The 13,986-nt window shown below is 39.7% G+C and overlaps 1 protein-coding gene across 2 annotated transcripts in view; it reads right to left on the reverse strand.

The window, feature by feature from the left end:
• The window catches only part of LOC117939459 (protein SON), a 27,590-nt gene that overhangs the window by 2,931 nt on the left and 10,673 nt on the right, over positions 1–13,986 (reverse strand). Inside the window, exons 8-20 of one of the 2 annotated variants that reach the window (XR_004655588.1) lie at positions 13,519–13,712; positions 12,116–12,268; positions 11,294–11,466; positions 10,951–11,085; positions 10,105–10,191; positions 9,555–9,773; positions 9,340–9,450; positions 8,285–8,401; positions 7,399–7,546; positions 4,852–4,920; positions 4,377–4,495; positions 2,101–2,216; positions 519–620 (exon numbers count right to left, since the gene is read on the reverse strand). Coding sequence is in view for 1 of the 2 variants with exons in the window: in XM_034864828.1 (XP_034720719.1) it covers positions 519–620; positions 2,101–2,216; positions 4,852–4,920; positions 7,399–7,546; positions 8,285–8,401; positions 9,340–9,450; positions 9,555–9,773; positions 10,105–10,191; positions 10,951–11,085; positions 11,294–11,466; positions 12,116–12,268; positions 13,519–13,712 (1,624 nt within the window). In the remaining variant the exon portion in view is untranslated. The remainder of the gene's footprint in view (positions 1–518; positions 621–2,100; positions 2,217–4,376; positions 4,496–4,851; positions 4,921–7,398; positions 7,547–8,284; positions 8,402–9,339; positions 9,451–9,554; positions 9,774–10,104; positions 10,192–10,950; positions 11,086–11,293; positions 11,467–12,115; positions 12,269–13,518; positions 13,713–13,986) is intronic. The other variant, XM_034864828.1, reaches the window with a different exon arrangement.

Here is a 13,986-nt window from a genome sequence, read left to right on the forward strand (position 1 = left end):
CCCCCCTAGACTAAAAAAAAAATTGGGTGACCCTCCCCTGAACAAAAAATAATACAACATGACCCACCCCTATTTTTCTCCAGTGGTCCATTCCATAAATACCCAACGGTCCCTAAGCATATTATGCAGTTAGGCCAGAGCTAATGACATGAGACCTCACGGCTCCTGGTTGTCATAGTATTGCGAGACACTTTGTGGCGCGTCATTTACCAATGTAAAGTTATTATGGAGAAAGTTACTACAATTCATCTTGACATGATGAAGTCTAAACCAAATTTCATGACAATCCATTTATTAGACCTTAAAACTTAGTTTTGTTAGATGGAGATGTTTTAATGACATTTGAGCAGTATTTAAGATACTTTTATGTACATACCGACTGTGTACTTTCTGTATTTACATGTATATTGTAATGCTTGCTCTCGGAACTTACAGGTAAAGTACAGGTATTGTGTAATATATTCTGACTATGAGTTTCATAGAATATATTCTGCTTGGGTTATTGTTTTCAGTATTACCTCTCCCAGAGCCTGCAGTGCTACTGTAGCTGCCATGGCCTTGGCATGTTTCTTATTGGGACTAGCTGTCTGGGGTTGGTAGTCCACGCCATTCACTGTGACCTGGAGACAACAAAACACATGGGCCGAGTATCCAACGTAAGAATGTAACCATCAGATGCAATAAATCAAAACTGCCTGTGATTGAGAACAGGGATTAGAATAAGTAAGTGAAGCACACCTCATAAAGTTATTAAAATAAAAAAAAAATCAATTTTATTGTTTTAAATCTGAACTGTTTTGCGTTTCCAAGTTGGAAACCAAGTCCATTTTTGCCCTGATCTGAACCTGATCATGTGGACAAGTTAGTAACGGCATGTAGGGCTGGGCAATATATCAATATTATATCGAAATATTGATATGAGACTAGATATCATCTTCCATTTGGGATATTGTGATATGGCATGAGTGTTGTCTTTACCTGGTTTTAAAGGCTGCATTACAGTAAATTGGTGTGATTTTCTGAACTTACCAGACTGTTCTATTATTTCCCTACTTTCATTAAATTCACAATAGTGAAGATTATTTATCTTAACCCTCATGTGGTCCTTGGGTCAAATTGACCCGTTTTCTTATATCAATGTTCTTTTTAATTATTACCCAATTGTAATTACCTAAATTTTCTTCAAAAACATTAATAAAAAGCGTAAACAAAATTGTTATTTTCAATTTTGACGGGAAGACAACACAAGGGTTAAATCTAAGTGTGAGGATATTCTGTCAAAGCATCAGTTGTCAACGTTACAATATTGTCGGTAATATCGATATCGAGGTATTTGGTCAAAAATATTGTGATATCTGATTTTCTCCATATTGCCCAGCCCTAATAGCTTGGAGATACACATTTGCACCATTCAGAAAACGCACTGCAAATACAAAAAAACTTATCACACTTACAAATTAAACATGGTTATGACTCATTTTGCTATAGTGAGGATGTTGGGAGTATCTGACAAACATCCGGATTTCCTCCAATTAAACTGATGCTCTAATCATTACACAGATAGATGTGTATATATTACAGGTGTTGGTCTTCTTGCGCTTAGTACGTCTTACAATTTTTATCTACATTATTTTAAGATTAAGCTCTTGAAAATAAAAATAAACTATCTATCACAAATGTCAAAGGAACAGACATTTAGCTTTGAGACAACTGTCCACTGTAGTAAAGAATGGTATGTAGTTCTCGCCCTGCATATGAATATGTCAGTCAGTTGTTGTCTAATATCATAAAATGCAGATTACAGATGCAAACACATCTTTAGAGTTGATTATTTTTGGGACATTTTAGACCTTTAATTGACAGGACAGCTGAAGAATGAATGGGGATAGAGAGAGGGGGAATGACATGCAGCAAAGGGCTGAAGGTTGGTCTAACCTGGGCCCGCTGCGTTGAGGAGTAAGCCTCTATGTATGGGCGCCCGCTCTACCAAATGAGCAATCCGGGCGCCTGAGATGCCATCACTTTTGACAGCAGGGGGTCCAACACGTAACTAGTTAATGAAAAGGAGTAAGGCTGACACACAGAATCAAAATGACCCACCTTGAAGAGGAAATTCTTTCGGTGGTCAGGACCACTGTGATGCACCATGACAAAGTCTGGCTGCATTATCCGCTTCTTGTTACACAGCTCAATGAGTGCAGACACCGGGTGCTTCCCTGTGCACAAACAAAAGGACAGAGTAAGATGAAGGGGCACACAAATATTTTACGGAGATATCCTGGAGAAGTTGTATTTATTAATGGAATATTCATACACTTCACTTAACATTTCTGTGATAGTGTCAAATAATTGCCCCTTGTGAGGTCAAAAGGGGCAAGGTTCTGTGTCTAGTGGCAGTAATTCTGCACCAAGGCTAAATTTTGGGAAAGAGACATCAGATACAGTATTGGGGGACCACTAAGGTCTATATAAAAGAGGCTTCAGATACAGTATTAGGGGACCACTAAGGTCTTTATAAAAGAGACATTTTATTTATTCATACTCATATAAAAATACAATCAAACTCGCAAAAAACAAAATACTTGCCTAGGTCCTCCTAAAATTGAGTAAAAGTTGACATATTCATAAAACATCAAAAGTTTAAAAAAAAGACAAAAACATAAGAAAAAGTGATAAATATTGGGGAAAAGAACATCAAAAGTGTTGAAGAAAACTGTAAGAAAAAGCTAAAAACGTTGATAAAAAAGTGTCAACAAAAGTGTTGATTTTCCATTTTGACGGGAAGACAAAACAAGGGTTAACATCTGGGGCAACTGTACTCTTCCATACTCTGAGAATTGTTTGAGCAGCTTTCCCAACTTTTAAAACCCCTCATTCACATATAGATATATTTCAAGAGCACATTCTTTCAATTTGAGCGCATTTCTCTAATTGTTAGTTCATATTTTTGTGATAATTTCCCTAAGGGGAACTGTGCAGTTTTTTTTAGCTTGATTTACCTAAACTAAACAGTTTTGGACTCATTGGAATGGTTATATGACTTTTTTTCGAGTTGAATGGTCGTCTCGCTCCCTCCTAGCCCCTGTGGGCGGAAAAAACACCTTGCATCTTTGCGCCGTTGAGTTGCTGGACTCGGCTTCAGGAACCACAATTACGAATAAAGCAAATGGCATTTGGTGCCATTATATAGCCTAGCTTGATGTCTGTAAACTAACAGATTTTCTTTATAGAGTTCAGCTAGACTGAACGACAGGTTTTGGTGCGTGTATATTTACAGACACCACTTTGATTTCTATTGTTGAAGAAAAACCAACATCGCCTCCATATGGCTCCTACACTTACCACGTCAATTTCATCATTGCTTGTGGACTCTACAATTCTAGAGAAAGTTCTGGCCCTGGGGCTAGATTGGTCATTTCTCAAGATCAGATGGGCTTTATTAAAAACAGGTATTGCTTTTCTAATATCAGACAACCCCTTCTGTGAAAGTTTCTGTTATTGTTGTAAAAGAAAACTTGAAATACATGAATACAACACACAAAAGTGATACATTCAGAAGCTGCTCACTTGTTCAATAATAGAAAGCTGCTCAGCTGTTTAAGGTTTAGCATGAGAGGAGAGCAATGTTGTGATTTTTCAAAATGTAACATTAATCCTTTCTCATTCCTTCCAAGAGCAACACGAAAGATTGCCGTCTGAAAGTAACATTAAAAGGTCCCATGGCATGAAATTGTCACTTTATGAGTTTTTTTTTAACATTAATATGATTTCCCACAGCTTGCCTATGGTCCTCCAGCGGCTAGAAATGGTGATAGGTGTAAAACGAACCATGGGTATCATGCTTTAACTTTGAGAAAATTAAAGCTCAGATGGGCCGCTCTGGAATGTTCACCTTGTGAGGTCATAAGGGGTAAGGTTATCGCCCCTTACTCTGCTTTGCCCGCCCAGAGAATATGGCCCACACATAAGAGAAACATCATGGCTTTCAAACGTGCAAAGTGGCAGCTGGTCAAGCCCGCCCCCCTTCCTCCTCAAAAGCTATGGACTCAGAAATGGCACATCCACATTGTGGGACTGGCTCTAGTGACTGTAATTCTGCACCAAGGTTGAATTTTGGGAAAGAGACCTCAGATCCAGTATTAGAGGACCACTAATGTCTATATAAAAGAGACTTCAGATACAGTATTAGGGTAACGCTAAGGTCTATATAAAAGAGACTTCAGATACAGTATTAGGGGACCACTAAGGTCTAAATAAAAGAGACTTCAGACACAGTATTAGGGGACAACTAAGGTCTATTTAAAAGCATCTAAAGAGCACCATGCCATGGGACCTTTAACATTACATCCACAACACTTGATGTTGCGTTAGCTGACCTTGTTGTTGGCGTGGTGCCTGCATGATTTCGTAGTTTGTCTCATCTGTTTTGTGGCTGCTTCCTGTCTTATTCTCAGTGGATTGTAGATTAATTTAGTCCTTACATTTCTTCCAAGACCTGGCAATGTCAGATAACAAATGACAGATACAGTATTTCAGCAGTTGAGGGTTCTGTTTTACTAATCGCGAGCAACAGTGTGATTCCACAGATGCCTAGTGGTGTCGTTAAATAAGACTTTGCAGAAAAACAAGTTCATTTGTTCATTGATATTCATATCATAGTTCAGTTTGTATTTGTTGACGAAAACTGCAATACATTTTGTCACAGTTCCCAAAGGCCTTTTCTGATCCAACTTGACTCCAATGTCAGAAAATGGAAGAATAAAAACCTATAAAAACTGAGTGAAGTCTGAGTTTACAGCTAAGTTTATTTTCACTGTATACGTTGTAATGTGTATGCTGTGTATTGTTTACCCATGAGATCCTTGGTTACCACCAGTCCTCCTGTCTGCTTCTGTGGCTTCTCTCCTTCAGCAACTAGTCCTGAAACACAGACACCATCATCACCATCTAGGAATACAATTTTAAAACAATTCCTTTAATAGATAGATCTTCCGACTTTTAATCTATAATAATTCATGAAATACATTGGATGTTTTTCCATCCAAAAATTGTTTTAACCACTGACATGACCTATGTTCGATGCAAAATTAGAGTTGGCTACATTTGAAGTTAAAAGAACAAGTAACAAGTAAACACGAAGTTAATAAATGATAAACTAAATGCCCAAAAAAATGCACGTCATTTAAAATTGCAGAGTTCCAGGTCTGCAGACCTGATCTAGCGTGGCTCCGCCCTCGCACGTGCTTCCCCTCACTTTTCATTTTCCTTCAGTGCTCTGTCCAGGTTTGCGGTATGCAAGTTTCTCCAGCCAAATATTTGGCGTCCAATCAGCACACAGAGGGAGTGTCTGAGAACGATGACGGTGAAGTTCCATAACCCTCGGTGAGTTCCGTACTAATCCAATAGTTTTAGACTTCAACAGAGTACCCGACTTCAAGGAAGTTAACGCTTTTCAATGTGGACCAGAGTCTTGTAGGACCAGGCTATTGTCCCAGAGTCTGGTAGGACCAGGCTAATGTTTGGCAGGACCAGGCTAATGTACCAGAGTTTGGTAGGACCAGGCAAATGTATCCGAGTCTCGTAGGCCCAGGCTAATGTGCCAGAGTCTGGTAGGACCAGGCTAATGTACCAGAGTTTGGTAGGACCAGGCTAATGTACCAGAGTCTGGTAGAACCAGGCTAATGTATCCAAGTCTGGTAGACCCAGGCTAAAGTGCCAGAGTCTGGTAGTACCAGGCTAATGTACCAGAGTCTGGTAGGAACAGGTTAATGTACCAGAGTCTGATAGGACCAGGCTAATCTACCACAGTCTGGTAGGACCAGGCTGATGGACCAGAGTCTGGTAGTACCAGGCTAATGTACCAGAGTCTGGTAGGACCAGGTTAATGTACCAGAGTCTGATAGGACCAGGCTAATCTACCAGAGTCTGGTAGGACCAGGCTGATGGACCAGAGTCTGGTAGTACCAGGCTAATGTACCAGAGTCTGGTAGGACCAGGCTAATCTAGCAAAGTCTGGTAGGACCAGGCTAATGGACCAGAGTCTGGTAGGACCAGGCTGACACACAGCCTGTGTTAACCAAGCAGCTGTTTTTGTTCAAGATGTTAGTCTAGTGCTGGCATAAGCCTCGGTTAGTTAGAGGTGCGTTTATTTTACAGTTCAGTCGGGTCTTTTGGGGCGGTTACCAAATGCAATCTCAATAAAAAGTAAAAGGCTCCATCTGGTAGCTTGGCGCATCAGCATACTACAGGAAATCTACACAGAATTTTGTGAGACGTCCCTATCCTTCACTATCAATGAATATATTTTGAATGCCATAAACTGACAGTGATTAACAGACCAATTAATCAGAAACATCCCTGCCACCACCATTAGCATAAGTGCATCAATAGACTGTAACACCATGTCATAATGAGTAATGTGTATCAGTCAGAATGGGCTGAATACTGAGGGTACTACTGTGACCAGTATCGGAAGTATTTACACAGCAAGGAAAAGGAAATTATTGAAGAATTTACAGCCAAATAAAGAGAGAGAGCTTACTACTCTCTATTTTAGTGTATCTGTGTCAGTAAACCTAGTGCGTTGATATGAGATAGGAGGGGCAAAGTAGCAGTTGGGAATGAGAATGGAATGCACACCATGCACGCTGTTATCGGCCGAGGGTTAGGCACCAAGGTGGGGCCCAAAGGCTCTTTGTTACTGCCCAAAAGTGGCTCTAATTCTGCACCAAGACTGAATTTTGGGAATTATACTTCAGATTTGGTATTAGGGGACCACTAACGTCTATATAAAAGAGACTTCAGATACAGTATTATGGGACCACTAAGGTCTATATAAAAGAGACTTCAGATACAGTATTAGGGGACCACTGAGGTCTATATCAAAGAGACTTCAGATACAGTATTAGGGGACCACTAAGGTCTATAAAAAGAGACTTCAGATACAGTATTAGGAGACCTCTGGGGTCTATCTAAGAGCATCAAAAGACCACCATGCCTTGGGACCTTTAAGAGAATTGCAGGGCCGGCATGTGTGCGCGCATGGGCAGCGAGTGTAGACTTACACGGATAAGCTGCGGAGCGAGTACTGACACGTTGTCTACCCTGTGCTTTATGACCACGGTTGGAAATCTGTAGCAGGAAAAGTGAACCCTTTCCTTGACTTCATGAGAACCTGGAAACTACCAAGCCACAGCCGAGCGGACCAATCACAGTTGTCGCGGTCTACGGCGAAGTGTTACATTTTTTGAGAGGTGGGTAGGGTCCGTATCTCCACGTTCCGATGTACATAGTTGAATTAATGCAGAAGCATGAATTGGTCTTAATGCATAAAGTGACCTTAAAGCATATATAATTTTTATCACTAGGGTGTTGGTTCAATGTTCTGTGGCTTCAGACCTTTGCGATCAACCTTGAAGTCAATTATTATTGGCTCCACGGTGCCCTCCCGGTTCCTCCCTAGGCCCTCTCCTGTCTTCCAGCCCATCTTTCTCATCAGGAACTCCCCGACACCCCCCGATACTGGAGCTGCCCTGAGGAACTGGTCCTAATTGAGACATAAACAGACACAGTGAGACAGAAGGAAAACAGATTATCAGCGGGAGGTCATGACACTGATGTGATGGGTGTGTGTGTCGACATTCTAGTGTGGACCCGGCTGTGTCTAATCTGGTCAGGTGTGGTCTAATATGTGTTATTGGGGTGTGATTTGTGATTGTCGCAAACTCGTGACGTAGGTACAGAAAGCCCTGAGACTGCGCTATCAGTGTTTTAGTTCATTTTGTAAAACAATATAAAGAAAAACAGTTTAAAGAAAATCTCAAGAACAACATGGTATGGTTTCCACTACTTTTTAATCCGTAGTACATCAATTCAAGTGTAAATTGTGAAATACATAAATAAGTTATTTCAGAGGTGTACATTTAGGACTTTAACTTCTCTACATTTCTGCCAAAGTTCTAGTTAATTGGATCTTAGGATGTAAAAAAGCTATTTCACATGTGTTTTACAAAGAAACATTAAATAAATTCATCTAATTGAAAGATGATTTAGTAACTGAAAAGACATTTTTAGATTTAGCCAGTTGTCAAATTATCAAATTAATGCCGACATGAGTGGTTGCTTAACATAAAGCTAACAGTAAACAATAAACCCCCATATGTCAAAAGATGCAGGACTGTGCTTTTATTATAGACAGGCATACAAGTCTATGCTCATTTTTTGGAACATCTGTCTCAGTGATTTTGTTTTCTCCCTTGTGTATCTTGCATTTGGTGCAACTTACCTTCTTCAGCCATGCTTGTGGTCCGCTGGTGGAAAGCTCCTCCGAGCTGAGGACCTGGGCTCCAGTCGAACCAGTGAAAAGGCCAGGAACAGTACTGGACTGGGCCCAAGCATCCACCTATCAAAATCATTTCCAGTTGATCAGACAGTCGTAGACACAACTAAGTAGACAGTCTGGAAACATTTAGCAATGAAGTGCTATGCATACTACTCTTCCCCAGAAAATAGCGCCATTGGGGTCAGAGAACTGCATTTACTCTGTTTTTATAGAGAGATTGCAATAAGAGAAAGCAGGAGTCCTGAATTTTTTTAGCTGTGAGTTTTTCTAAACTGAAACTTCTCAGTCCGCACTTTCAGCCAGTGATTCATATACAAGTAGGTTCTGTAATATAGTCTATAGGCTTTAATGCTTTTTTCTCTTGAATGTACTGGAAAAAACAATAGTCGGGCATGCTACAATGCCATAAAAAAAGTATTACCCCCCCTTTGGATGTTTCACCCTCAATCATTGTCAATATAATTTGTCTTTTTTGACAAGAATTTGCAGAAAAAAAATATCATTAATATCAAAGTGAAAACGGATTTTTACAAACTAATGTAATAATGCAGGGTTATAATACATTACATTCTAATACAGTACGGTACAAGAACTGCGGACAACATCAGGAGAATACGATTTTTTGTAACATGTATGATGAACATTAATTATTACATTATCCGATTGTAAAGCGAGTTTTGTTTTTAAATATATCCTACGCTATTTATTTCAGATATTTTTCCTTTACCTGTGTTGCATCTGTATGTATGTACAACATAGTACACCTTCAACATAAGAGGAATGTACCACAATATGGATGTGAAAGCAGTTAGAAATAACCTATGTGACAATAAAATTTGTTTTGGTTAAAATCAACCAATAACTCGTGATAATTAGCTAAACTAGACAGAACCACTGGCATGGTTGTAGACTAAGTTGGGTTAATGTCTTCATTATCTATATATTTAATGTTCTAAGTGTCTGTACTATTAATAATTCTTAAAATATATGCACTTTACCTGCTCTTGTGCCCGGCTAAGCATGCAGATGGCATTGACATCATAGGGGTTCTCAGCCAATCGCCTCTGAGCTTTTATTCTCTCAGTTACAGCCTGAGAAATATCTACGGGCTGCAGAGAGGGAGAGATAGAGGAGAAGAGAGCTTTATTTTAAAATTCCAAAGGCAAAAAGTCAGGTGGTCAGGTATTTGTCTGTGTATACTTCCACTTCTCACCTGCAGTGGGGGTTCAGGAAAAACGCTGTCATTATCCGGCGCACAAACGGGCTGTTCGACATCCTCCGTTGACCCTGGTGCTGTCTTCGTTTCACCTGATGACGAGGTAGCTGTCGCTATGGGAACAGTGGTAGTGGCTTTTCTGGAGGCAGCTGCGGCTTTGTCTGACGTTTTGTCGACCGGAACCCATTCTCCGTAGGCCCCCAGTGCCTCGCCCTCCTGGACAGTTCAACACATTACATTACCACACACTCATACGGAACTTGCTGTGTGACATATGCAATAGCTACATAGATAAAGAAGATAAACGTTAGTTAATTGCTTGCAATTTGGAATATAATAACTGGTTGACCAATAGGTCGGACAGTTTTCCTTGCCTTCAACTGATTTCTGTCAGTAAGAAAGTCATTTGTAGTTATTTTGCCTTTGGTTACCTCTAGTGGCCATTTATAGTAGTGCAGTACTGCAAACACCTGCCTGAAATCTACAGCAGGAAATCTAATTTTAACCACTGTGACAAGATCCAAATCCAATGCACATCTATTCAGACCTTCTTACGATGCTGGGATCCCGAAGACACAGGAAACTCCTTGGCCATGCCTGCGTCGCTACGCACTGCCGGGCGTACTGTGGTGTTCTGGTGGGAGAAGAGGGTACAGTGTTAATTAATTTTTCTTTAATTTACTGACTTGCATGAGTCTTAAACTTTAATTAAAGGAGCTCTAAGCAATGTCACGCGGGTTTTAGGCCACATTTGTTGTCACATACATCTGCTAGCTGCCTGTCACCAGAACACACTGTAAAAAAAAAAGAAACATCTCCTCACTATCTGCTAGCTGCCTGTCACCAGAACACACTGTAAAAAACCTCTCCTCACTATCTGCCTGTCCCCAGAACACACTGTAAAAAACATCTCCTCACTATCTGCTAGCTGCCTGTCCCCAGAACACTGGTGAAAGTTATTATCAGTACCTACCACAAACAACTTATTTAAAACAACTTATTCTACAACTTTTGTGGAGGCTGACATATCTTAAAGTGCCCATAGTATGCTCATTTTCAGGTTTATAATTGTATTTTGAGGTTGTATCAGAATAGATTTCCAAAAACACCATATTTTTGTTGTGATCCACATTGCTGCAGATCCTGTTTTCACCCTGTGTGAAGGGGTCAGGATCCAAAAAGGATGGGTCAGTGCAATTATAATATATATAATAATATTTTAATTGTCATAATATTTCATGTTTCCATTATTAACAGTTAGGTTTTTTTCCTTGTTATCTCTCAGTTATCATGTAAATTGCTAACCTATAAACTTCAATGTATTATTGGTGGGGTCTCTAATTGAAAGCAATGTATCATACAAGACACAGTGTAGCTGGTGTGTGGCTGTTACGTTGATGCTGAAGCTGATGGCTTTTTGCTCTCGAAGAGCTGATCCCCCAAAAGGCTTCCCATCATCCTCTTCGTCGGAAACATGAGGCATTGCCACCGGCAGCTCTCCTTTACTGTCCACAATCATCTTGCATTTCTACAAAGACACACACAGCAAATCAAAGTTCTGTCTTTAAGCTTTTGGGTATTTTATGAAACTACATGTCAGTTACAGGTGAGAAATTAGAGAACTGGTTTCACATTCATTACCATTACAAAGTTGGTTTAATTGTACATTTGATATCTTTCGAGTTCATTGAAACTATAGTAAATAATCCATGGTTTGCACTGCTATGTACCCTTACATCAGTAAACTCCTTAATGCTGATGCTGTTGGCCTGCTTCGCTACTTTCCTCTTCACTTCCTCCAAAGCAGCATTGATGGGTTGCGTTGAGACAGGGGGGGGCTTGTTGGTAATGGAGGGCAACGGGAGCAATGACGACATGCCCATGTTAGACAACGCCGCTGTCATGGTGGCTAGAAGGAGAATACAGAGAGAAGGAGAAAGAGAAAAAGAAAAGAGCCAATGAAAAACAATTACAGTAGCTAATTTAAGTTAGATTCAATGTTGACAGCCGTTCCTCTCAGAAGCTGACCTACAGTATATGTCAATTTAAAATAGCCAATAGGACCAGCTAACTTTACAATTTTCCCAAATGCTTGAACCTAATGTTGTCCTCGGGTCAAATTGACCCGTGCTCCCATATCAATGTTCTTTTTAACTACCCAATTGTAATTACCCAAAACTTAGTGGTCCCCTAATATTGTATCTGAAGTCACTTTTATATAGACCTTAGTGGTCCCCTAATTCTGTATCTGAAGTCTCTTTTACATAGACCTTAGTGGTCCCCTAATACTGTATCTGAAGTCTCTTTGATATAGACCTTAGTGGTCCCCTAATACTGTATCTGAAGTCTCTTTGATATAGACCTTAGTGGTCCCCTAATACTGTATCTGAAGTCTCTTTCCCAAAATTCTGCCTTGGTGCAGAATTACAGCCACTAGAATCAATCATTAAATACGCATCAAGCCTTAATGGAGTACTGTAGTGATGGAATTACTGGATAGATTGATAGATAAACCATTTTATAAAATGTAATCATGCAGATAAGAGTCAAAATTATACCAGCGGTCATACTGGCCATAGCAGCATTCATGGCCATACAGGGCAGAGACATGGGGAGCACCGAGGACCGCAGGCTGGCAGGGATGGGCATTCCTGCTTTGGCACACATGGCAGCAGCATTGGCCTTGGCAATTTCTAACAACTGGTTCTTATCTGGGGGAAAAGAATCAACAAAAATACAATCAAGGAATCCATTGTTTCCACTGAGTTTATGTACAGTGTGATGTTTCACACTAGTTTAAATATCACTTAAATAATCAAATATCACAAATGTTGCAGACATGCAGGACTAGATAACAATTCTACAAAGGCCACGTGGATTTACTTTAAAAAATATAAAATTAAATAAAAATGCTATTTTAGAGATTATGGAATATCATCGAGCCTGAGTGGCTAAAATGGAGCAAAAAGTGGAAATTAACTTCCACTTACATTGGCTTACATTTTTTGAAAAACAACAACTTTCCTAAAGTCTAAACACATTTAGCACAACATCTGTCTGTGTAGGCCACACAATTAACAGGTCTTGTTTTTTTGACACAAAATGCATACAGTTAACTCAAATTTTAAATGCTTGAACTTCTTTTACACACAAGCTCAACCAAGACCCAAACAATAACTGCACACTGAACTGTATGTCAGAACAGATAGCATCATGTTCTAAACAACATATGCTCAAGTCAAAGTGAACAGCTGTTCAAATATATCCCCTGTATTTTATTTAATTGCTACTGAAAGAGAAGCTGATTCCCATCTAATAACACACTCAGGGGTTGAGTTTCTTTTAATCGCATGACTATGTAGTAGTACAGAAAAGACGACCTATTTGAACAATATACACTACGACTCAAAAGTTCGGGGTCACTTACAAATATCCATTGCACTACATTATATACAGAATACCAGCTGATCTGAGTCTGATCTTTAATGCAATATCTTAAACAACTAACTAGAAAAACATTGGAGAACACTTTTGCACTTATGTAAGCACATTTTGTGGTTTTCTGGTTAAAAAAACGCACAAAAACGGATCTCAGCTGGTGTTCTGTCTACAATGGAGTGCAATGGAAATTTCTAAGTGATCCCAAACAAAGTAGTTTCTGTAATTTCATCAGATGTGAGTATTTTGTATGACATTGTGTTTGTGTAATATTGTATTTTGAAACTTAGTGTTGGAGTTAACAATGTGTGATTTCGAGCAGAAGGGGATTTCACCTTTAAAGATGTCTCTAATATTAGAATTGGAAGGCTTTCAGCTTTACTCTGCATTTGTATGTATAAAAGCAAGCGTCTTCGTGACACTGATTCCTTCTTTATAAATAATGATGCAAAAATGCAAATGAAAATAAATAACAGTAATACAGTTGGTTCACATTCAAATGAGTAATTTCATATTATCTGACCCAGGTCACTGATGCGTTGAGGGCTGTTGCTCGAGCTGCAGAGTTTCCGAGTGGGGGATCTATTTTTGCGAAGGATGAGAACAGGGGAGTGACTTGGCTCTCGTTTCCAGCGGTCCCTCTGGCTGTATGTAGCCCTCCTCCGACCCCTTGACACAGACCTTGAGCGTGACCTCCGCGACCGCCGGCCCCCTGACCTGCACAGACAACATCCAGTTCAATTCATTTGAAATGAAGCAAACTGGAACCAACAAAGGAAAGCACCACCACCCTCTTTTGTGGATATCAATGTCTCCTAAATAACGTACCTTTGAGTCGAACAGGCAGTCATTAATACTTTCGAATTGGGAACAAGTTGGAACAATTAAAATGAGACAGTCACAGGCGGTGTAATGTGCGGCTCAACTTGTTCATTTAGTTTGTCTTTGTCTGCAATGCTCAGTTAAAAGCTGAAATTAAGAGGATTAAAAA

The sequence above is a fragment of the Etheostoma cragini genome, chromosome 24, assembly GCF_013103735.1.
Source record: "Etheostoma cragini isolate CJK2018 chromosome 24, CSU_Ecrag_1.0, whole genome shotgun sequence".
Lineage (NCBI taxonomy): Eukaryota > Metazoa > Chordata > Actinopteri > Perciformes > Percidae > Etheostoma > Etheostoma cragini.